This window comes from Camellia sinensis, chromosome 8 (assembly GCF_055761805.1).
Source record: "Camellia sinensis isolate YWXY chromosome 8, ASM5576180v1, whole genome shotgun sequence".
Lineage (NCBI taxonomy): Eukaryota > Viridiplantae > Streptophyta > Magnoliopsida > Ericales > Theaceae > Camellia > Camellia sinensis.
In genome coordinates this window covers 96,349,886-96,374,339 of record NC_138968.1, presented here as the reverse complement: position 1 = coordinate 96,374,339, position 24,454 = coordinate 96,349,886, and the positions used below count along the sequence as shown (strand labels likewise).

The window sequence follows — 24,454 nt, the reverse complement described above, 5'->3', positions numbered from 1 at the left end:
CTCGACCGATCAAATGACCAATGTTCACATCGAGCCAATGAACAATATCAAGTGGATAGCAGGCGCACACGGTGCTCTGACAAGAAATACACGAAATTATCAGAGCCGATCAGTAAGGTTATGTCTAAAGTTCAACACCTTCCGTTCTTCAAGTGGCCAACCAAGATGATGGGACCTCCCGATACGAGGAGATGGGATAAACAGTGTGAGTATCACAAAGACCACGGTCACGGCACTAACAGTTGTTATGCACTAAATGATCACCTGGAGGAGTTGATGCAAGACAGTTGGCTTATGCAACACGTCCGAAAGAACAATTCAACAAACAAAGTAGCTTTACGGCCAGATTTACCTCCACTTGGTGTAATTCATATGATATACAGCTTGCCGACGGCATCCGAGGTGCATACAATTCAGTTGCAGTCTAGCCCCCATAATCCAATCACGCTAGCAAAATCGCTTCATGAAATTGCGAGGATTAGTTTCGATGACACTGACTTAGTTGGAGTAACTCTCCCTCACACTGATCCCCTCGTCATTAGTCTACGCGTAAACAGATTCACCATTGAGTGTGTTCTCATTGACCAGGGAAGTACTTCGGAAGTCATGTATTATGAAACCTTTGTTCAACTTGGCTTCATTGATTTTGATCTGTCTTTGGCTGATTATCCGTTATTCAGCTTCAATGCTAACCCGGAGTATCCTTTGGGCAAAATCACACTACCAGTTCGGGCGGGCACCAGAACAGTAGATGTAGAATTTCTGGTTATCAAGCTTCCTTCGCCATATAACCTCATCATGGGAAGAACCTAGTTGCACACCATGCAAGCTATGCCGAGCGCCTACCATCAACTACTTCGTTTTCCGACTGAGCACGGTATTGGGCAAATTCGAGGTTCATAGAAATCGGCGCAGGCATGCTATCTTCTTGCTGCAAAGAGACCAAGAGAGCTGGAAATGAATTCAATCGAGGTGCCCGATCGAGAGAGCCTCGAGGGCATTGGGAAGATCCCAAGTGAAAAGGCAATCGGAGCCCTGGATCAGGTTGAAATTGATGGGAATCCTAACAAGTTCTTCATGATCGGCGCTTTCTTGAATAAAGTTGAAAGGCAAGAGCTAGTATCCTTCTTACTCGGCAACCTCGATGTGTTTGCATGGTCATTATATCAGATGCCAGGGTTGGATCCATCTGTGGCCCAGCACCGCTTAAACGTTGATCCAAAATGTAAGCCAATTATTCAGAAAAGTCAGTGGTCAGCCACGGAGCATACTTCTGCCGTTGTTGAAGAAGTCGATCAGTTACTTGATGCTGGGGCAATTCGCGAAGTAACCTATCCTACATGGCTGTCAAATACTATGGTCGTTAAGAAAAAGAATGGATCTTGGCGTGTTTGTGTGGATTTCACGGACTTGAACAAAGCTTGTCCCAAGCATTGTTTTCCCCTCCCCAGAATAGACCAACTCATAGATGTAACGGCACATCATCAATGCATGAGCTTCTTGGATGCCTACAAAGGCTACCATAAAATTGCCATGCATTTGGAGGATCAGGAAAAAACCGCATTCCTCACCCCCAAAAGAACCTATTGCTACAAGGTTATGCTTTTTGGGTTGAGGAATGCGGGGGCAACTTACCAAAGACTAGTAACTGCCATGTTCAAGGAGCAACTCGGCCATACTGTGGAAGAATACATCGACGATATGGTGGTCAAGTCTGAGGAAAAGCACGCCCATCTAGCCAATTTGGTAGAGACATTCGGCATTCTTCAAAAATACAGAATGAGGCTAAATGCCTCCAAATGTGCATTCGGCATCGGATCCAAAAAATTCCTGGGCTACATCGTTAACCGCCACTAAATCGAAGCCAACCCAGGCTAAATTATAGCAATTCTAGAACTTGGCTCTCATCAGTCGATCAAAGAGGTTCAGAAGCTGATGGGAATGGCCGTCGCACTCAACAGGTTCATTAGCCGTTCCACAAATCGCTATCGACAATTCTTTCATACACTTCGGCAAGGTAAAGCTTTTAAATGGACCCCTAAGTGCCAGGCCACTTTGGACGGCTTGAAGACTTATCTCCGGTCAGTACCACTCTTGGGAACACCTTCGGCTGGCGATCCGCTCATTTTGTATCTGGTAGTGTCCGACCGGGTAGTCAGCGCCGTACTGTTAAAGGAAGAACTTGGGGAGTAGCGGCCAGTTTACTATGTGAATAAAGCAATGGTTGACGCCGAAACACGTTATCCTCCGTTGAAAAAACTCATCCTTGCTCTCGTCATGGCTGCAAGAAAACTGATACATTACTTTTAGGGGCATACCATTGGAATACTAATGGATTATTCCCTCCGATCGGTGCTCCGTAGCGTGGAAGCGTCAGGGCGCATTTCGAAATGGGCTCTGGAACTCGACCAATATGATATCCAATTTTAGCCCAGAACTTCAATCAAAGGGCAAGTGCTCGCCGACTTTGTAGCCGAATTCACGGGATCCTTCGCCGATTTTATGTTTGATCAAATTCAACCTAAGCCCAACTAGAGGATATACGTTGGGGATATTTGGAAGATGTACTGTGACGGGTCATCCAACCAACGTGGCAATGGGGCAGGCGTAGTAATCATGACCCCCAAAGGGGCAATAATTGAACGGACTGTCAAACTGGGCTTTGATGCGTCGAACAATGAGGCCGAATACGAGGCATTGTTAACCGGCCTACGGAATGCACTTCACCTTGGTGCACGGCGTCTGCTTATTTTTTTTGACTCAAAACTAGTCATTAGCCAGTTAAAGGGGGAATATGCAGCAAAAATGACCGCATGGCAGCCTACATGAAAACGGCGAATGCTTTACTCGCGAAATTTTGATCGTCATGAATTGAATCAAATAACCCGGAATCAGAACACGCATGCAGACCCCCTAGCTTGCCTAGCCTCCGTCATCAACTCAGAAATTAAATGGACAATTGAATTAGGATTCGTCCTTGAGCTGAGCATTGCCTCTTCTGAATCAATTAAGATCAACATCATTGAACCAGGTCCAAGTTAGATGGACCCTATCACTGCATTCTTGTCTTCCTAGCCGCTCCCGACATACAAGAAAGAAGCACACAAACTGCGAAACAAAGCTTTGTGATACTACTTGGATTTGTGGGGAAAGCTCTAAAAAAAATCCTTTTATGATTCATACCTAGAATGTGTTCATCCGGATAAAGTTGAGGAACTCTTGGCTGAAATACATGAAGACAGTTGTGGTGCCTATTCTGGCGGGCGTTCTTTAGCCCATCGAGCCGTAACACAGGGATAATATTGGCTAACCATGAGAACAGATGCCGAGTGTTATGTCAAGAAATGTGAACATTGCCAGAAGTTTTCCCCTTTAACTCATTTCCCTGCCGAGGAGTTAAGTTCTATCACTAGTCTTTGGCCGTTCGCTCAATGGGGACTTGATATCGTCTGACCATTGCCACGGGCCCTAGGGAACAAGCGATTCCTGATTGTCACGACAGACTACTTTACAAAATGGGTCGAAGCGGAGGCACTAACACATATTCGAGATACTGATGTTAAGTGTTTCGTATGGAAAAACATCATAACGCGATTTGGCATACCAAAAGCACTTGTTTCGGATAACGGCTCCCAGTTTGATTGTGGCATTTACCGAGAGTTATGCAGCACATATGGTATACAACCCTATTTTTCCTCGTCGGCCTATCCACAAAGCAATGGTCAAGCGGAGGCCTCTAACAAAGTCATTCTGGACGGCATCAAGAAAAGATTGGAGAGAGCTAAAGGTAGATAGGCCAAAGAGCTACCCAATGTGTTGTGGGCTCATCGCACTACACCAAGGTGGTCTACTGGGGAAACGCCGTTCACCCTATGCTTTGGAACCCAGGAAATCATTCCTCTGGAGATCGGCCTGCCCACTCTGAAAACGAAGGTTTTTGACTTAGGCCGTAATGACATGATGTTGGCATTGGACTTGACACTGATTGAGGAACGCCGAGACTGTGCCCTTCCTTCAATGGCAAGGTAGCTCACTAAATCCTATAGTCAACGCGTACAACTACGTCGTTATACACCTAGAGAATTGGTCCTCAAGAAAGTGCTTCCCGTAACTAGAAATTTCGCTGTTGGAAAGTTAGGTCCCAATTGGGACGACCCCTATCAGGTTGAATCTATCGCCAGCACAGGGGCATATCAGCTCAAAGACATGTTTGGAAGAAGTCTGCCACGTCCCTGGAATTCCATGCATTTGTGTAAATTTTATCATTAACCTAACTTGTAGGGCATGGTAGCTTGTTTTGAATTTTTGCTATATATAACTTTCATTTTCCTAATGCAATGCCTCTTTTCTCCTTGCTTTGTGAATTTTGTTTTGGTAACATAAGCCTCCCAATTCGGAGCCCCTTCGTGGATATCACGATTGGCCAAGACATAAGCCTCCGAATTCGGAGAATGACATGTTTGGGCCGAATAAGCCCCTGAATTCGGAGTGCCCTTCGTGGATATCACGATTGGCCAAGAAAAGCCTTCGAATTCAGAGCCCCATCCATGAATGACACGTTTGGGCCGAATAAGCCTCCGAATTCAGAGTGCCCTTCGTGGATGTCACGATTGGCCAAGACATAAGCCTCCGAATTCGGAGCCCCATTCGTGAATGACACGTTTGGGCCGAATAAGCCTCCGAATTCAGAGCGCCCTTTGTGGATGTCACGATTGGCCAAGACATAAGCCTCCGAATTCAGAGCCCTATCCGTGAATGACACATTTGGGCTGAATAAGCCTCCGAATTCGGAGCCCTATCTGGGAATGGCACGTTTGAGCCGAATAAGCCTCCTAATTCAGAGCGCCCTTCGTGGATATCACGATTGGCCAAGAAAAGGTTCCGAATTCGGAGCCCCATCCGTGAATGACATGTTTGGGCTGAATAAGCCTCCAAATTCGGAGCACCCTTTGTCGACCTCACAATTGGCAAGCGCAAACGCCATTGACAAAGTAATAGGTGAAGGTCACGACTTAATTTACAAACATTGATTGAAATAATATACAGACATTCAAAATAAAATGTTTTGTTAAATAGATCATGAATACATAATTTGCATTAAATTTGCATCAAAACGGAACAATGTGTTCAATAAATTGCATTAAATGTGCATTAAATTTGTAACTCCTAATAATATATAAAACAAATCCTGAATACATTATTCGGCACCATCTTCGTCGTCGGTCTTCTCGGCTTCGTAAGTCGTAAAGGGAGAACTATAACCCTGATACAAGGGCGATGCCGAATTCACGCCCATGCCCTATAGAGCCTTGGTCCACCCATGCTTGAATCCATGATTTTCGCATCGACAGACCTCCTCAGCTAGCTTTTCATTCGTCTTCTCTATACCAATTTTCCAACCGTCAAAAAATCCCTCATTGTAGGCCTTCATCCTTATCGCTTCTCTCGCGAACATGCTCGCCGTATCTCGGTCAGCAATAGAATGATTTAAAATTCATTCGGTCAACCTTTCCTCCACAATCGGGTTAACTTGATCTGCCGATTGAGTTTCGGTAGTTTTTGCCTTTTTTAGTTCACGCTCGGCTTTCTTTGCGCGAGCTTCTAAGTTCCGAATGCGCTCGTCTTTTTGCTCTATCTCTTGCCGAGCAGCACATAGACGCATGCCGATTTCATAAGAGGTATGTAGCCCATTCACCGCTCCATGGACGCCCTCCCGAAAAACTTCGAAATCAGGCCAGTTGACCATCGACTGCTGGACTTCTGGCGGAAAAATCTGTCGAGCAAATTCAACTGCCACATTTGGATCGCGGATAATCGAATCCGCTTCCGTCATCGGTTTGTTCCCAATGAAGACCAAAAAACTCAATGGGCGCAGTGGCCCACTGGTTTCACTTCGTGAACAAGGGGAGTTCCCCCGTTGTTGCCTCTCCTTCCTGGGTGACCTACTTCGACGATGCGGAGAGTGATGCCTCTCACGTTCCCTCGACGTCCTACTTCCCATTCGCAATGGTTCGCCACCTCGATTCATCGCTAAACCCAGCTCAGCCAGTGTCTTGCCCTCCCCTCTGCTGTTGAAGAATAGTCTTCTTGAAATCCACTATCTTTTCGACGCAATGCTCATTTCCCTATTGTAATTTGTTGAGTTTGAACACTAAAATAGAACCTATGCGCACGCAACCCCCACCCCTCTTATTAATCACGGGTGCAGCATTCCTAAAGCGATCTCTTCAATGCTTTGCGCCATGAACAACCGATGTTCGGCCTTTTTGTTCATTAGCTGGGGCAAGGGCAGTTTCATTAATCAGCTGGGGCAAGGGCAAATTAATTGATCTATTCGGCCTAGTATCAGTGCCCTGCGTCGAAAAGATAGTGTGCCCCAGCCAATCCATGAAATTTCGATATTCGGCGGTCTTGTTCATTAATCAGCTGGGGCAAGGGCAGATTAATTGATCTATTCGGCCTAGTATCAATCCCTGATTAATTAATATATTCGGCCTAGTATCAGTGCTCTGCGCCGAAAAGATAGTGTGCCCCAGCCAATCCATGAACTTCCGATATTCGGCGGTCCTATTCATTAATCAGCCGAGGCAAGGGCAGATTAATTGATCTATTCAGCCTAGTATCAATGCTCAACGCTGAAAAGATAGTGTGCCCCAGCCAATCCATGAACTTCCGATATTCAGCGGTCCTATTCACTAATCAGCTGGGGGAAAGGCAGATTAATTAATTTATTCGGCCTTGTATCAATGCTCTGCGCCAAAAAGATAGTGTGCACTAGCCAATCCATGAACTACCGATATTCGGCGTTTCTGTTCCTTAGCTGGAGCAAGGGCAGTTCCATTATTCTATTCAGCTAACTCGCAAAGCTATGCAGTTATTTTATCACCGAATTAATTTATTAATTTACTTTTTAATCTTGTTTCATGATTTTACATTATCCTACTTAGCCGTTCACTAGCACATGCAGCAGACAGACAAAGGCAAAAACAATTTTCATTAATAAGTTGACAGAAAGGTAAAAGCAATTTTCATTAATAAATTGAGTACAAACTGTAGTCATTTTACACATAAAAACTACGTTACATTTAACTTCCAACCGAAATAAGTAAACAAAAATCTATAAGAACTACGTACGCAAGATACCAAACAAAATCAAAATTACTTTAACCCTAGTCAATCTTCAGGGTCAGACTCTAGCGGCTCAACGTCTATCTGCTCATATGGAATCAGCTATTCTAACGTTACATTAGCAGCAGTGAGGGATGTGAGCCAGCCATGTCTGAAGCCCCGATTCTCGAACTTAGGCACTTCTTCCACATAATTTTCTAAGGCGGTATCCTTCCCGGCTTGGAATGCCTTGCAAATCTCGAAGTAGGCGATTTCCACTACCTTCTTCGATGCTTCCAAATCAGCCTCCAGCTTGGCAATCATCTCGTTGGCCAATTTTAGCGCGTCTTCGCTCTCGTTCACCCTTTCTTTGGTGGCCAACCTGAGTTGGTCGGAACTCTTGGTCGTCTCTACTTCGGTATCGAACATCGCCCTTTCTTCCGCCGCTCTCATGGCTTCAGACTCGGCTCTGCTAGAGGCCTCTGTTGCCTTACTTTTTTTCATTTTCAACTTCGGCTATGAGAAAGCCGATTTGTTCGATAGCGTCATGTTGACGACGGCCAATCTCAGCTATCCTTCCTACTGCCTGCAAAATAAGGAATTAGTAAGATAGCTGGCATATAAACAAACAAACAAAAAAAAATTGACGCAAGACTGCAAACAAGGGTCAAGTCATGTATCAATATCGCTGATTGAGTGGCTAATGCTATGGACAGCAAATCCGGCTTTGCTCGAAAGGTTGCCCTGTCAACCGGCAAAGAAATTGAAAAGGCCACGCTTAAGGCCACATGTAGACGTCCCCGAACGCCCCGGGAGGATGAATCCCGTTCTGTTCATATTGGGTTCACTACAGTTTAGGACTCTCAAATTGTCACGGTTCTAAATCTGAACCAAAGAGTCCAAATCCAGCAAATCATTTTGGAAAACAGATTTTTAGAAAAAGAAGTGCCAAACATGGACTGCTTTGCCAGATACAGAGTCGCCACCTAAATATTTTATTTTGGAAAATTTAGGAAACCCTGACTCGGTGCCAAAGGCCACGTGTCCGTCATCACCAAAGTTGCCTCGGCTTGGGAACTTGGGTACGATTGGGGAAGGTCAGCTATGAGCACCCCCTCTCGCCCGATCCGAAGATCGGCCTCTACTAACCATGATATCCAATTTTGAAAACGTTATGTGTTCTTATTCCGGTTATTAGCCTAGATTTACTATGTGATGCGCACAGCATAACAAGTATAGACTGAGTCGCCTGAATTGGGATAAAGCATTTCATGTCTGTTTTGAAAACGGTTTGCTACTCGCAAGTAGGCTAAAATGCAAGTTTTGCCACCCTCAAGTGGGCTTAAAAAAGATGGTTTTACCACTGTCTAGTGGGCATTAAAACTCACAGTTTTAATGCATTATTCCAATTCAGGTAATTCAACCTCCACCCACAGGCATTCAAGCAGTTATATCATATAAGCAAATAGCCTCATGGTAAGCATGTTGTCATGGCAACACTCACACGCATGCAAGGATGCTAAAGCAAAAAGACTTACAGAGTACTCCAAGCCAAAACAAAAAATATGTTAGAAATCCATGCATGGTCCTAATTGTACAGAAATGCCTAATGTAACACATGCAGGAATGCAACTACAATAGGCTCGGCTATTTTGAATTGACATGTGAAATGCTACAGCTAACACGTATTCAGTTTGGGATTGAAATACAAATGCAGTTAGTATGATGCGCCGAGCCCGGTGCATGCAAAATGAATGAATGTATGCAAACATGTTATTATAAGTATGCTAATTGAAACATGCCCTAAACTAACCATCGAAAGCTAGTAAATAAAAGGGAAGAAAGACGTGAGGTTGGAAGACATACACACACTCACGCACACTTATCACACAATTGCCCTCGCTCGGAGGGTCTGAATAAATATTACAGTCCGAATAAATAATACTAAATTAATTATTACAGAACTTTTAATTAATTAACAAATTAAATACAAAAGGAAGGTGGCCGCAGCCCTGCCTCGGAATGCGTGGATGATGCATGCTCGATCCGCCTCGCCCGAAAACCCGTACCATGCCACTGTTGCCTCTGTTTACACTGCCTCACCCCTCTGAAAATTATGAAAGTCTCCAGACCACTTTTAATTCATCCTCCGAGTGCTCTGGGATGTCACCGGCCATGGGAACAATCTTATCGGCCAGAACTTGTGCCGCCGGCTGGACTTTGGTGGCCGGTCGGCACTGTATGTGGCCAGTTGGCCATTGATTCCTGCAGAATCCTGCAGTTGACAGCAGCAGAGGACAAGCAGTGTATGGCTTGGAATTTTCAAGCAAATGTGTGCATGGCCACTCTCCCAATCATGTAATGGACTCAAGGGAGTGTGGCCCTCAACCCTCGGGCCATCAATTGCGCATTTCGATGCATGATGGCCTAAGAGGCCAAGTTGCAAATCAATGTAAATGCATGCAAACAAAACAAATGAGTGCCAATGCCCTATCATGCTGAGGTCAAGGGCGTCGGCAAACCGAGGATCGAGGCGCGTTACGTCACTTTGAGTACGAACGCATCTCAATTCTCATGCTTGGTTTGACACCCCAAACCAAACAATGCAATACATGTATACAAATATGGCTCAGGTGTGTAAGATGGCTTGAGTATGCAAACATGCCAAATGTAATGCAAACCAAGCATGCAAACATGCAATGTGATGCAAACTATCATACAATGCTATGACATCAAATGCAATTAGCTAAACAATATGCAAGTGTGCAAACATGATACAATGCAAACACGAAACCAAAATAATGTAACATGATCATGTAATGATGGACTTGAACCAAAGGGGCAGACCTCAGCCCACCCAAAAACAGTGACCAAAAGTGGTGCAAGAGGGCACAAATCATGTATGCAAGCATGCACACACCAAGGTTCATTACTTATGCATGGAAGGGGACAACTCTAAGCACACATAAGGACAATATACTTGGACATTAAACACTGATGTTAAACTCTGAAAAGCATGCAAAAGATGACACCAAAACATGCTAGGGAATGGATGTGAAAAAGGAGTATTCTACTACAACCACCCCAACCACTCATGGCATGAATCATGCAACCAAAAACAGAGTTTTAATGCATCAAAATATGCACCAAAACCCACTGATATGGCAGCCCCAAATGACTTAAACACAAGGCATGCACTATGACCCTTTTTGAGGCACAAAAGACCAACCCTTCAAGGCAAGAAAGTGATGATGAATGTAAGCATACAAGCATGGATTAGGGGATGAAATGGCATGTGAAATGACTCCAAATCATTGAAACAACCCAACTAAGGCATGCCAATGACTCACACACTCAAGGCTCACAAGCCAAAATACAAAGGGGCTATACCAAACATGGAAAATACGATCAAATCAGCACCCAACAGACCTCAAGCATGGTAAGACATGGCTAAGAACTTCACAAAGTTAGGCCACAACATGAGAGCATGGTGGGCTAAATGCATGATGCTCTTCTAGGAAAAATAAGGGAATACAAAGCAAGTATATTATGCATGCGAGGGACCTTTAATCCGACCAAAAACAGAGGCAACATATGACCAAACAACATCCAAAAAACCTCTGAAATGGGGTCAAAAACAACCAAGCACATATGCTACCCTTATGAGCCAAGAACATGCACAAATGAGAGACTAAGGGGAGAGGGGTGTCCCTTCCCTATGCAAGACCTCAAAACCCCTTCATCACCACTGAAAATCCACTGGATTTCAGTGGTGAGAAGGCCAAAACACAATAGCATTCAAAGCTCAACAAAGAGAGCACAAAAAAGGGCCAAACAAGGCCTAAGAGGGGGAGGTCGACCCCCAACACCAAAGTGACCTTAATGAAGTATCTTAAGCATGCAAATATAAGACTTTTTTCAGTTATACACAAAGCTTAAATCAGTATGCAAGATAGGCTAAAAGCTAGCGCAAGATTGGGGAAAATAAAGTAAGAATGTTACCCTTGAAGAACACCTCAAGAACAGCAAGGTCAGCCACCTTCTTCTGTCCAAAACTGACCCAAAACTTCAAGAACAAACCCTCAAGACCTCCCAAGTCGAAGTATGGTGTAATGGTGTGTGTTTTAGTGCAAAACTAAGAACAAAACACACTTTTAGGCCCTTAAACCCACACAAAATGAAGAGAGAGGGAGATATAGAGAGAGAAGGTGTATATCAGATATATGTATGTTCTAGGTCTGATTTTGCTGAACCCCATCAAAGGAGAAGAGGGGTCTATTTTATAGACAAGGGAAAGACTAAGCTTCCAAGGGAAGCTATTAAAAAAGGGTCAAGTCTTCCTAAAGAAGCCAAGGCAAAGGGGCCAAGGCTTCCTTAGGAAGCTGGGATAGGTGTCCAAGCTTCTTGAGGAAGCTAAGACAAAGGTCCAAGCTTCTTGAGGAAGCTAAGACAAAGGTCCAAGATTCCTCAAGAAGGTAGACCAAAAAGGTGCGAAAGGGGCAAAACAGCCACACTCGTGCATGGGGAGGAGGGTCCATGCATTCCAGCTGGCACAGCTGGCATGCATTATGCCTGTAAAAGGCAAAAAGGTGGTACCGGCCAGCAAAAGAGGCCATCGGCCAAATAGATGGTCGGCCGATCACACCAAATGCCGACCGGCCAGTGGTGTATTTCACCATTGGCCGGTAACAAGAAGACACGGCCGGTGGCCTCAAGCTAAGGCTGGTGGGGGTCAGGGGTAGCTAACAAGCTACTCTCTACCCTCAGGTACAAAAACACACAAGTCCTTGGTGCAAAACCAAGCACTGAACAAGCAAGTCGAGAGATCCTGAGGCAAGGCGCGCAGCCAAGACCTCCGGGAACTCAAAACAAACACGGACATGGATGATCACCGAGTGTTCAAGTGGTGACATCCAAGTCTTTGAGGACGGTCAAAAATGGGGTGTCTACAGTTGCCCCTCTTTGACAGAACTCGACAGTCATAACAATGACGGGAGTGAGTGTCAAAGGCCAGAGACGACCCATTTTTGACAAGGCCGAAGACTTAGACGAACATACAAGTTACAGATAAGACATGCGCCCGAGGGCAGGGGCAAAATGCAACTGACAATGCAAGAAGCCGAACATAACTTATTATCACGCGAAGAAAGCTGTAACGAAGCACAACATGCAACAGTTTTAAGCTAGCATACACCAAACTACACTACAATGCAGAGAGAGTGCAAGAGAATCATATAATTCTCGCTACGCTTCACGCGGAGAATACAATACATGTGCAGTTCGTCTGGTTGCGCCAGCCTCAAATGAACCGTACATACAATATCGTGCCTATAAAAGACAGAAGCTTAACAGGTACAATGTCGTTAGCAGTATGCATAGCGATGCAATTGAAAGTGCGTGACAACGCAGACAGAGTGAGAAGCATAACAATCTTATGAAGGCACAAACACATGTAAGTAGAGAACACGTGACAACGTGCGCAATGTGTGAAGAAGCAGACTCATGTAAGTAAAGTATACGCGACAACGTATACAATGTGTACGATGAAGAATTTGAACACATGTAAGTAAAGCAATGCGCGTACGCATGCAATGTGTAGAAGGAACTGGAACACATGTAAGTAAAGCAATGCACGTATGCACGCAATGTGTATAAAAAAAGGTACTCGGACACATGTAAGAAAAGCAATGCACGTATGCATGCAATGTGTGTAAAAAGGAACTGGAACACATGTAAATAAAGCAATGCACGTATGCACGCAATGTGTATAAAAAAGGAACTCGAGCACATGTAAGTAAAGCAATGCACGTATGCACACAATGTGTATAAAAAAGGAACTCGAACACATGTAAGTAAAGCAATGCACGTACGCATGCAATGTGTGTAAAAGGAACTTGAACACATGTAAGTAAAGCATAACGCGACAACGCATGCAATGTGTATAGAAGGAACTTGAACGCATGTAAGTAAAGCATAACGTGACAACGCATGCAATGTGTATAAAAGGAACTTGAACCCATGTAAGTAAAGCATAACGCGACAACGCATGCAATGTGTATAGAAGGAACTTGAACACATGTAAGTAAAGCATAACGCGACAACGCATGCAATGTGTATAGAAAGAACTTGAACACATGTAAGTAAAGCATAACGCGACAACGCATGCAATGTGTATAGAAGGAACTTGAACACATGTATGTAAAGCATAACGCGACAATGCATGCAATGTGTATAGAAGGAACTTGAACACATGTAAGTAAAGCATAACGCGGCAACGCATGCAATGTGTATGGAAGGAACTTGAACACATGTAAGTAAAGCATAACGCGACAACGCATGCAATGTGTATGGAAGGAACTTGAACACATGTAAGTAAAGCATAACGCGACAACGCATGTAATGTGTATGGAAGGAACTTGAACACTTGTAAGTAAAGCATAACGCGACAACGCATGCAATGTGTACAAAGAGAACTTGAAGGGGCTGATTCAATTTTGAAGCATGGTAAAGACATGTTATTCATGAAATTTGAAGTGCAAAGCAGTGGAACACAGTATAATTGAAGCGATTTGTGGGATTCACAAGATTCAAAAAGGATACGGGAAGGGACGTTCCTCGCACGCACCGAGCATCGCTCATAGAAGATGCGGCTTGAGATCAACTCGAAGGCCTACTAGTGTTCCGAAAGTGCACTTCCTTGCACTGTCTTGAGTAATGAAGGTACGAAGCCACATAGTTGACCCGAACAAGGGCGCGAGTGGTGCATTGACCGGAAGGGGAGGTTACCGGTATCAATTGCAATACTTTGCTGCCCTGCTCTTCTTTTGCTTTACTTTCCTTCTTACTGGTAGTTTAAGCACATTGCACTGCCTCAGGCAGGTTTTACTTTTTTAAAAGTGTATATTTTTGCAAAACACATGAGGGAAATGAAACAGCTATTTTGTTCAAAAAAGGTGTTACATTTGTGCTTTTTATGCATCGCATCGCATGGTATCACATAACAATGTGAACGAAATTGAACTTGGTTTGAAAATCGAGCACTTGCATCGTAATAATCAGGTAGTGAACCGACTTACAACTCGATAAACAAAGAAACGATTAGCTAGCCAAGAGCGAGTACAACTCGATAAGCAAAACAAAGGCTTAAGGAATGTGAAATACAACTCGATAAGCGAATTTACAACAACTCGATAAGCAAATGGGCGTGACGCCGCAAAAGTCATCACCGGAGGGCATTGGAAGTGGTGGTATTCCACAAATCCTCAGCATGTTCAACATGTAAACAGCTTAGGGAGCAAGAAGGAATACCACCGGCCATAGGGGAAAACCATCGGCCTCAAAAAGTGGCCATCAGCCAGCATATTTGATAATCGGCCAAAAGTTGTGGTCGGTCAGCACTATACTTGGCCGGTTGGCCATAAATGGCAGAGACCAGCAGAATTCTGACATCTGTCCTCCACTCAACCTTATCCCCTACAAAAGGCTTCAGCTTCGTAGTTTTTCTCAATTCTACACTGATTTGCTCCAAATGGAAGAGTTTCTTGCCCAAAATCTCATAGCTTGGATTGCCAACTTGGACAGCTCGGAAAAGCTGAACTTTCGTGTTTCGGCATGAATGCACTATTCACGCTGAGTCGCAGTCCGCTGCACTTTTTCGTTTCTTCACGCCGCGACAAGGTTTTGGAATCCGGTAACACATGTCTTTAGTTTTGGCGGGCAAGAGGTGTGTCCTACCTTCGAAGACTTCCAAGCTTTGATGGAATCCGAGCGTGATGAGGAAATCTTGCCTCAGCTTCGCTTTGGCCACGCCCAAGCCTTAGGGAGAATGTGTGGACTTACTATGCACGACGCTCGATCTTTGATTTGTGACGGAATGCTGGATATTCTGAGTTTGATTTGTCAGTTTTTTTATGCCGGCGACCGTAATGACCATCATTGGCAAGGCTTTCGGCGACATGCCCTCTGTTTGTGTATGTTATCTCATTTCCTGTTTATCTCGGGCTCCGGAGGGTCTAGTGTCCGGTTGATCGAGATTGCCCAAGGTTTGAAGGAGGGCAAGGGCTGCATCGCCATGACTCTGGCTGAGACGTTGATGGGCTTGGACGCCTTTTATCACCGAGAGATGACTAGATTTGCGGGGAGTCCACTACTACTGCAGGTAATGTTTCCCACCCAATCTCATATATGTGTTGCTCACATCACTCGGCCCTCAGGCTCGATTTTTTTCTCACAAAACCCTTTTCTTACTTTTCTCTCCTCGTACGTCTCTCTATTCTTTATTCTCTCATTTTTCATCCCTTCTCAGGTGTGGTTGATGGATAAGTTACAGGTTGTGGGCTCTTGCCTAGCTTACTCAGCTCGCGGCTACTTCTTCCGACAACGTCTAGTTGACGCCCTTGATGAAGGGTGGTGGTTCGACTGGATGTGCAGTTTGTCTGCAGATCACATTGTCTGCCGGTGTCCCTAGCTCAATCTACCAGCAATGAGCTATAGCATGTCCTGGCAGACTGGAATTCAGTTGGTTGGCTTGACCCACTGTGTATTCTATTTCCCGTTCCGGTTCCAGCGCTAGTTAGGCCACGATCAGACTTGCCCACCAGAGGGGATAGAGTATCCTGCTGCGTTCCCGGTTCGAGGTGCACAGCTTGCTCGACATGACGTAGCGTGGAGGACTAGAGAGCTCCTGGCCCCCGCTCCCACTTTCAGTTGCACTTTGTCTGACGAATGCATAGATTGGCTCAATGAAGAGGCACAGATTGGACCCAGTATGGCATCAGGGGCTTCAACCAGCTCTGGGAGGGGGCACACGAACACCTGACTTATCTATGCCCCGGATTTATTGCTTTATCAGTACTTTCAAGTTTTCTTTATGATTGTAATAAAAAGCAACTTCAATTTATATGCAAGAGTTGGAGAATTCTGTATTGAAATCAATGAAATTGAAGGTTGTGAGTACTGAAAATTTTCCGCTTTGGTCCAAAAATGGTCTAAGTTGTAAAAAGATTAATTTGAACAAAGTCAACTTTATCAAAGCTTTTCAAAACCGTTTTCGATATGGATCAGAACTGGACATGCCTGAGATATGTCACTGAGATGCCCAACCCCGGATTCCTGCAACTGGAAAGTTGCCCCTAGTCTGAAAAGTACCGCGACATTGCACAGCAACGGAAAGTTGCCCCTAGTCTGAAGAGCACTGCACCAGAGATCATAGCCGAACTCTTGAATGCTGAATAGACAAAGATAACCGAGATGATCAAATGGACAAAGTTGATCGGGGAAAAGTCTATGGCTAAACTTCAGGATGAAGTTGCCTACGTATCCCAAAGATGAGAATCAAGCCTTACGTAGTTCAGGCTTAGGTTCACTCGAGTATTTTCACTCTCCTTTTACGCTCTAACTTTTGCCAAGGCCGCCCTTTGCAGGTTTTCAACCTTGTGAGCTCAGTTTTTATATTTTCCAATTTTATATGCTCTAACTTTTGCCTAGGTTGCCCTTTCGGGTTTTCGGCCTAGTGAGCCTCTCAAGGGTAATATTTCTTCAACTTGTCCATGTTGATCGGTTGTGAGAACTCTAGGCCATCTAGATCCATCAGAACCACAGCTCTACCTGACCAGATGGACTTGATGATATAAGGGCCAGTCTAATTGGGTCTGAACTTGACCCTAGGGTCATTGATGGGAACTCGGTTGTCCTTGAGCACCAAATCTCCTTCTTTTAGATTCCTAGACTTAACTTTCCTGTTGAAAGCCCTGGCAATTCTGCGCTGATAACCTTGAACATGGTACAGTGCTTTCAGTCTTCTCTCATCAAAGAGCATGAGTTCCTCACATCGGCTCTGCTACCAATCTGCCTCGGCTATCTGACACTCAGCCAGCACTCTCAATGACGGAACCTGTATTTCAATAGGTAGAACGGCCTCCATCCCATAAACCAATGAATGCGAAGTCGCTCCAGTAGAAGTTCTAATTGAAGTCCTGTAGCCCCACAGAGCAAACGGCAGCTTATCTGGCTAATCCCGGTAGGTTTCCACCATCTTTTGCAGTATGTGTTTGATATTCTTGTTGGCGGCCTCAACTGCTCCATTGGTTTGCGGCCGGTATGTGGACGACTTATGAAAAGCCACGTTATATTTCTCCAACAAGTCAATCACTTCCTTCTTGAAGTGAGACCCGTTATCTTAAATTATCTGATTTGGGACCCCATAGCGACAGATGATGTTGTTTCTGATGAACTTCGTAGCATGTGAAGCTTCAACACCGCATAGGATTGGGCCTCAACCCACTTTGTAAAGTAATCTATCGCGACCAGGATGAACTCATGCCCGTTTGACCCCTTTGGAGTGACTGCCCCGATCACATCGATCCCCCAAACTGAAAATGGCCATGGCGAAGTCATGTTGTACAGCTTTGAAGGGGGGACGTTCATGCGGTTTGCATGGATCTGACATTTGTGGCATTGCCGAACAAAGCTGATACAATCTTCCTCCATGGTGGACCAGTAGTAACCCTGTCTGAGGATCTTTCGCGCTAGCATCACCCCGTTTATATGCGCACCACATTCCCCTCCATGGGTGGCCTCCATCAGGCGTTTTGATTCTTCAGCTTCAACGCACAGCTTATGCATTCCCAGATGACCTCTCTTATACAATTTCCCTCCACAGATGATGAATTTAACAGCCATTCTTCTGATTACCCTTTTATCTTTGGCATTTGCCCCTGGTGGATACGCCTCCTTTTCCAAGAAGTTCCAAATGTCGTAATACCAGGGGTTCTCGTCTTGAACCTCATTTATGGCAGCAATCGACTCGTAGGCTGGCGCAAATTTATGGTCAATAATGACTGGATGCATCCGGACCCCAAACGGGATGTCTATCATGGAAGATAGAGTTGCTAGTGAATCTGCGAACCTGTTGTTCTCTCTTACTAGATGAGCAAAGTTTAACCTCTCAAACCGAGGAATCAACAAGTCCAAGGTCTGGTGGTACATTATCATCTTTTCTTCTTTGACTTTCCAATCTCCTTTTGCTTGAGACACAATAAGGTTCGAGTCCCCGACGACGTCCAACCGTCTTGCCCCTAGTTCCAGGGCTGCTTCTAAATCGGCAATGCACGCCTCATATTCTGCTTCGTTGTTCGAGACTTTGAATCAGAGTTTGAACGCTAAAGGGATACGGGAATTGTCGGGTGCTATCAGCAACACCCCTATTCCATACCCGTACTGATTTGACGCTCCGTCAAAGTACATCGTCCAAGTTTCATCGTCGATATGCAAAATGGCCTCGTCTGGGAATAAGTACTCAACTGCTTCACCCCCTTCCATTGGATGATCGGCTAAGAATTCTGCTACTGCTCTTCCCTTGACTGACTTCCGTGTCACATACTTCAAATCGAATTCGGAAAGCAAAAGCAACCAACGAGCTAGCCTACCCATAAGTGCTAGTTTCTCAAAGAGATATTTGATGGGATCTAGTCTTGAAACCAACATTACGAAGTGAGCTAACAGGTAGTGCCGCAGCTTCCTGGTAGCCCATACCAAGGCAAAGCAAGCCTTTTCCAACGGTGTGTAACGGGTCTCATACTCTAGCATCTTCTTGCTTAGGTAATAGATGGCCCTCTCCACCTTGTCCTCTGATTCTTGCGCGAGCATGCAGCCCCTTGTAGTCTTAGTTACTGAAAGGTGCAATATCAACGGCTTCCCCGGTTCAGGCGGTGACAACACGGGTGGGTTCCGTAAGTATTCCTTGATCCGTTCAAAAGCAGCCTGGCATCGACCATCCCATTGGAACTTCGTTCCTTTCTTCAGGAGACCAAAAAGTGGTTCACAAGTTAAGGTTAATTTCGAGATAAACCGTCTTATGAATTGCACTTTACCTAGAAAGCCTCGCACCTCCTTTCAGTCCTTGGTGGTGGCATTTCTAAGATGGCCTTGATTTTGGACGGGTCGACTTCGATACCTCTCTGTGTAATTAGAAACCCCAGCATTTTCTCCGCTGTAACACCAAACGTACACTTCTGAGGATTCAGTCACAATCGAAACTCCTTGATCCTTTGGAAGAACTTTTGCAAGGCGGCGTCGTGGCCCTCTCTTTCTTCGGACTTGACGATCATGTCGTCCACGTACACCTCAACCTCTTTGTGGATCATGTCATGCAATATTGCGGTCGCGGCCCGTTGATATGTAGCTCCAGCATTCGTCAACCCAAACAGCATTACTCTATAGCAGTATGTCCCCCACGGGGTGGTGCAAGCAGTCTTCTCCCGGTCTTCCGGTGCCATCACTATCTGATTGTAGCCTGAGAAGCCATCCATAAACGAGAGCAAAACATGCCCCGCTATGAAATCCACTAACTCATCAATATGCGGCAAGGGAAAGTCGTCCTTCGGACTAGCTCTGTTCAAGTCCTTGAAATCTACGCATACCCTGATCCTGCCATCCTTCTTCGGCACAGGAACAATGTTGGCCAACCAAGTCGGGTATTCGGATACCAGCAGGAAGCCTGCGTCGATTTGCTTGGTGACCTCTTCCTTAATCTTGAGAGCCCAGTCAGGACGAATTCTTCTGAGTTTTTGCTTGATGGGTCGGGCCTCGGGGTCAAGAGGGATCCGGTGCTGTACAATCTCAGGATCGATCCCAGGCATGTCTTCGTAGGACCACGCGAAAACATCTTTGAAATCTTTTAATAAAGCGACTAAGTACTCGCGTTCCTCCAAAGACAACGTGGACCTGATCTGGACCAGCCGCGGGTCCTTCTCAGTACCAATATTCGCAGTAGTGATTTCGTCAACTAAAGGTTTAACAAATCTTTCCTGCTCTTGTTCAATTAAGCATTGCAAAATCGGAGGAATTTCTTCCTCGTCGTTTTCATCAAAATTTTGAAAGTCTGAATTAATGCAATAAATCAAGGGCACAGAAAAGTACTCAGAAACCACAGCTACTTGATTCTCATTAAGCACATCTAAATCGTCCGATTCTTCGGTTACAACAGACTCAAAAGAGAAAGAAAAAGACGACCTGGACAAGACTGTGGCATCTGGGTCATCATCCCCATTATTACCAGACTCAGACTCAGTCGAGCTGGAACCTGATTCCGACTCACAAGATTCGGTGGAATCAGATTCTGGCTCACTACCTGACCCGGTGCTGCGGGACAGAAATCCCTCTTCATACTGCCAAATGAGAGAGGGTGCGATGGATGCATCCAAAATGTTTGCTGGTAGGTCCGCAACCGTTTCATTCCCGATCATGGACACCGAGAAGTTATCCCCCAAGCACTTCTGTTCGATCGGAGGATCTGACAGTAGACAAGCTAGTGCTACCCTAATTTCAATTTCAAAGTCCTTAGACTCCACTTTCTTGCTCTGCTCAGCTTCAGCCAATGGGTCTGTCTGCTCTTTGGTAATGCCATCCCCGGATAACTGCAGGTCGAAGAAGATCTCAAACCCCGGCACACGCTTCCTCTCCGCATTCAACCATGGCTCTGGGAAGCCACAAAACGGAAAGTCCTCCCCCTCCCGGACGAAGCGTCCATTTAGGGTACCCTGAATGGGCCGGTGCATTAAGTCAAAAGGCTTCCCCGCCTGCTTTGCTCTGGCTCTCCCAGCCATCTCCTTACCTTTCCTTACCCAATCCTCTTTGGTGGGTAGATAACCCAAGCCAAAGGTATGTGGGTTGTGCGGCACTTCGGCCAATGCTGCGACGCCCTTTCGGCCACTCTTTCCTAATCCCATCCCAGGGACGTGTTGGAGTTTGTTCATGAGGTATACTGATTGAGCGCTGACATACACCCCCTCATTAGCTTCCATGGTGTTCCGCACAACCTGAGCCTCAGCTATGGTAAAACCTGACATGAACACATCCTCCATACCGTGCTCAATTTCCAAAACTGGCGTGGACACTTCTGGTGGTGGATGGATCGACGAATTCCCAAAAACAATGGCTACTCCCTTCCCATGGGGGTATTTCACCATCTGATGCAAGGTGGATGATACTGCTTTCACCTGATACAGCCACGGCCGCCCCAAAAGTAGGTTGAAAGTTGCAGGAACCTCCAAGACATGGAAATCTATTTCATGCTGTCCCGGCCCAACCTTGGTTTGAATTTTCACTGTCCCCATTACCTCTCTGCTCGTGTTATCATATGCCCGAATCACCTGGGCTGTCGGTGCAAAGTCCACGATTTTTAAACCGATTGCATACGTTGTCCTTGCCGGGCAAACGTTGATGGCGGATCCGGTATCAACAAGAACCACCGGGATCCATTTGTTTCTACATTCCACCGAAACGTAGAGTGGCTTGTTGTGGTTCGTCCCCTCGGGTGGCAATTCCTTGTCGAAAAAAGTCAGCATCGGGGTAGCTCCTCCCGGAAAAACTAATCCTACCAGCTGCTCTGGCGTGGTTTCTATTGAGAGCTTGGCCATGTCCATTGTCGATAGGACAGCCTGTCGATGAACACGTGATGCCATAAGCAGTCCCCAGATGGAGATGTCGGGTTGTATCTTTTTCAACTGCTTCAATACCGCCTCTTCTTCGAGTTTTTTTTCTTTCTGCTTCTCTGCCTCCTTTTCTTTCCCAGACGCCTCTGGCTGATCTAGATGTGGGGGCTTGAAATACCGTCCACTTCTAGTCATATGATCGACTTCGCCGATGTACCAGGTATCATCTGGTTGGCTATTCCCCCAATCCTCATCCATGTGGGCAAGACATAAATCATCGTCCTCCCACCACATTCCATCGGCAGCCGACACACACTTGTCCGGCTCCAGCATGACTGTTCTCGTACTTGCAGTACCCTCCATCCGTATGCACGCAGCATTCTCTGTTTTTGTGTACATAGCAGTTTCAGTCCCCTCGTGGGCTTTAGCTTTCTTGATTCTCTTAGAATGCTCAAACCTTTCCCGTTCCAATTGTGTTAGTACAGCTGGCTGTTCAATAATTTCTGTATTCAAAGTGCTCCACTCCTGAGCGAGATTCTTGACACCGGCGCTCTCCGGCGATATATTCTGCTCTTCGGCCCTTCCGGCCGTTACTGACATTCTCGCCCCTGCCGGGCCTCGTTCTGGTTGGAATTCTTCTAAGACATCCGGTTGATCATTCAGCCACCCGGTAGCCTCCACCGATTCCTCATAATCAAACCAGTTAACTGCTGTATCCCCTGGATCTTGGTCCTCGAAAAACTGGAGGTTGGCAAGGTCCTCTTCCACAGCCGTCAAACCGTCTGTCCTCTGTCCAAATCCGTCTCCTTGGATCACACACAGCTCTGCCCCTGTCGGCAATTCCACATTTGGCCCATCTTGGCCTAGTAACGAGATGCAGTCGCTCGGACTGTATGCCTTCTCAATAAAACTCCCAGATTACTCGAACTCTGGCTCAACAATCCCATTTTCCTCTAAAATCTTCGCTCTTCTATCTTCGATAGTTACCACCATTAGTTCGGGTTGGGTTCTGGAGATGTCCAACATGCACAAGACAGTGCAGTCAGGAGGAACACCTCTGGCTTAGGTAGGTGGGAAAGGGTGATATATATGCTAGGATCGTAAGCCACGACCCTGGTTTGGATAAAGTTGATTCTTTTAGGAGGTGGAGCTTGGTTGTGTGGTGGGAGAGGGTTTGTTGTAACATTGGGTTTCTCGGGAGGTACAATCACCCCGTTGTCAATGAGATCTTGAATCTCATGACGTAATCGGAAGCATTGGTCAGTGTCGTGACCGTGTTGCTGGTGAAATGCGCAATATTTGGCTGGGTTGTGGGTAGGGGGAAGTTTTTCCGATAATGGCCGCGGTTCTAGGGGTTTCAAGTGCCATTTTTTGATTAAAACTCCCAGAGCTTTGGACAGGGGCATATATAACGGGGCGAAGGTCCTTTGGTTTTTGGGCGGGTATTTGGATGTTTCTGTGCTGCTTCCGAACGCACCGGAGAATGGCATAGCTGCCATAGTTCTCAGAGGGGTGTTAGTGGTGACCATGCTCACTTCGGAGGCTCTTGTAGTTGTCGCACCGCTCGGGCCTGCGTTGTTGTTGCGATTGAAAGTTCTTCGGGGTTGCTCCCGGTCATTATCAATCAAGCCCTGCTTCAAGGCATCCTCAATCTGTACTCCCATCTAATACAGATCTGAAAAGGTAGGGAATGGGAGCACGATCATTTTCTGCATCAGCTTAGGCTGGAGATTGCGCACAATCATCCTAATCTGATCTTTATCAGTGGGCCTTACGGTCATCATCGAGGCCTTGGCCCTCCATCTGGTCACGAACTCTGAGAAGCTCTCCTTAGGCTCCTGCCTTGTCGTCTCGAGGTCACGGGTCGTAATCTCGATTTGCGTGTTATATGAGTATTGTGCGATGAAGACCTCTGCCATCTCATCCCAGTTTCTCTTGACGTCGTCTTCTAATTTGGCATACCATATGGCCGTCACACTTGACAGGGTCTGGCCCAACAAAGATAGCTTCTGTAGTCTGGTGAGGCCCATCGGCCCTAAGATATCTGAAAACAACCTCAGGTGCACCATGGGATCCTCGGATCCATCAAAACGGTCAATGTGTGGCATCTTGAACCGATCTGGCAGCGTCACAGTCGCGTCAGTATACCCGTCCTCAATATCAGGGATAGTCTTGACTCCCTGGGATTTCTTAAACATCTTTTCCAGCTTGCTTAGTTTTAATGTTGTGGGGTCCACTTCGAAATCGAAGGGAGAATCCGGTGCATTGATAAGCATGGGTGCCTTGGATAGTTACGGTGGAATCGAGGCCGGAGCCAGCCCCGTTGGAATGTCTGTATCCTCTTGGATATTCTGGACATTTGGTGTCTCCTTGGGTATCGGAACCCTTGGGAAGGGAGGAGCTTGATGTGAAGCAGATGCCCCGGCTTGCTACTGTAGCCTTATGATTAACTCCGCTTGTTCAGTCATAACCGTGGCATGTTGCTTGGCGAACTCTGCCTGTCGGACAGCGTCTTGCTGCATAATTTTCATGCTCTCTTGGAGCTGGTGCACTATCTCCTCTAAGCTTGCCATACTGCTCTGTTCTGATTGAATTACTGATATATATTCCCTCTCTGTGGTGAAAATTGAGACCTCAATCTGATTGTCCACTGGTAGGGTTGACCACTGCTCTGGCAATCTCTGCTCAGATATACTGCGTCTTCTCGCCCTTCGTCTGATAACTGGGGGTAGAGAATAAAACACTGGTTGTCCGTCAACCAGAACCTCAAATCGATTGAGTTGGCGACCTCTAGTCCAGAGTTCTTGGGGAATATCTACTGGGTCAGAAGCAATCGTGCTAAACTACCTAGCAAGAAGATAAATAAAGCAATATGGAAATAAATAACCAGACAAACGGGTAGCATAACAGCGTAA

The 24,454-nt window shown here is 45.8% G+C and overlaps 1 protein-coding gene across 1 annotated transcript; it reads left to right on the top strand.

The window, feature by feature from the left end:
* Positions 1–168: 168 nt before the first annotated feature.
* On the top strand, positions 169–813 carry LOC114260637 (uncharacterized). Its single transcript, XM_028200789.2, has one exon. It carries the CDS (start codon positions 169–171, stop codon positions 811–813), a length of 645 nt encoding a protein of 214 aa, XP_028056590.2.
* Positions 814–24,454: the final 23,641 nt, after the last annotated feature.

Bases quoted from the DNA above. Each gene is read 5' to 3' on its own strand.
- LOC114260637 (XM_028200789.2), top strand. From the start codon at position 169: ATGGGACCTCCCGATACGAGGAGATGGGATAAACAGTGTGAGTATCAC.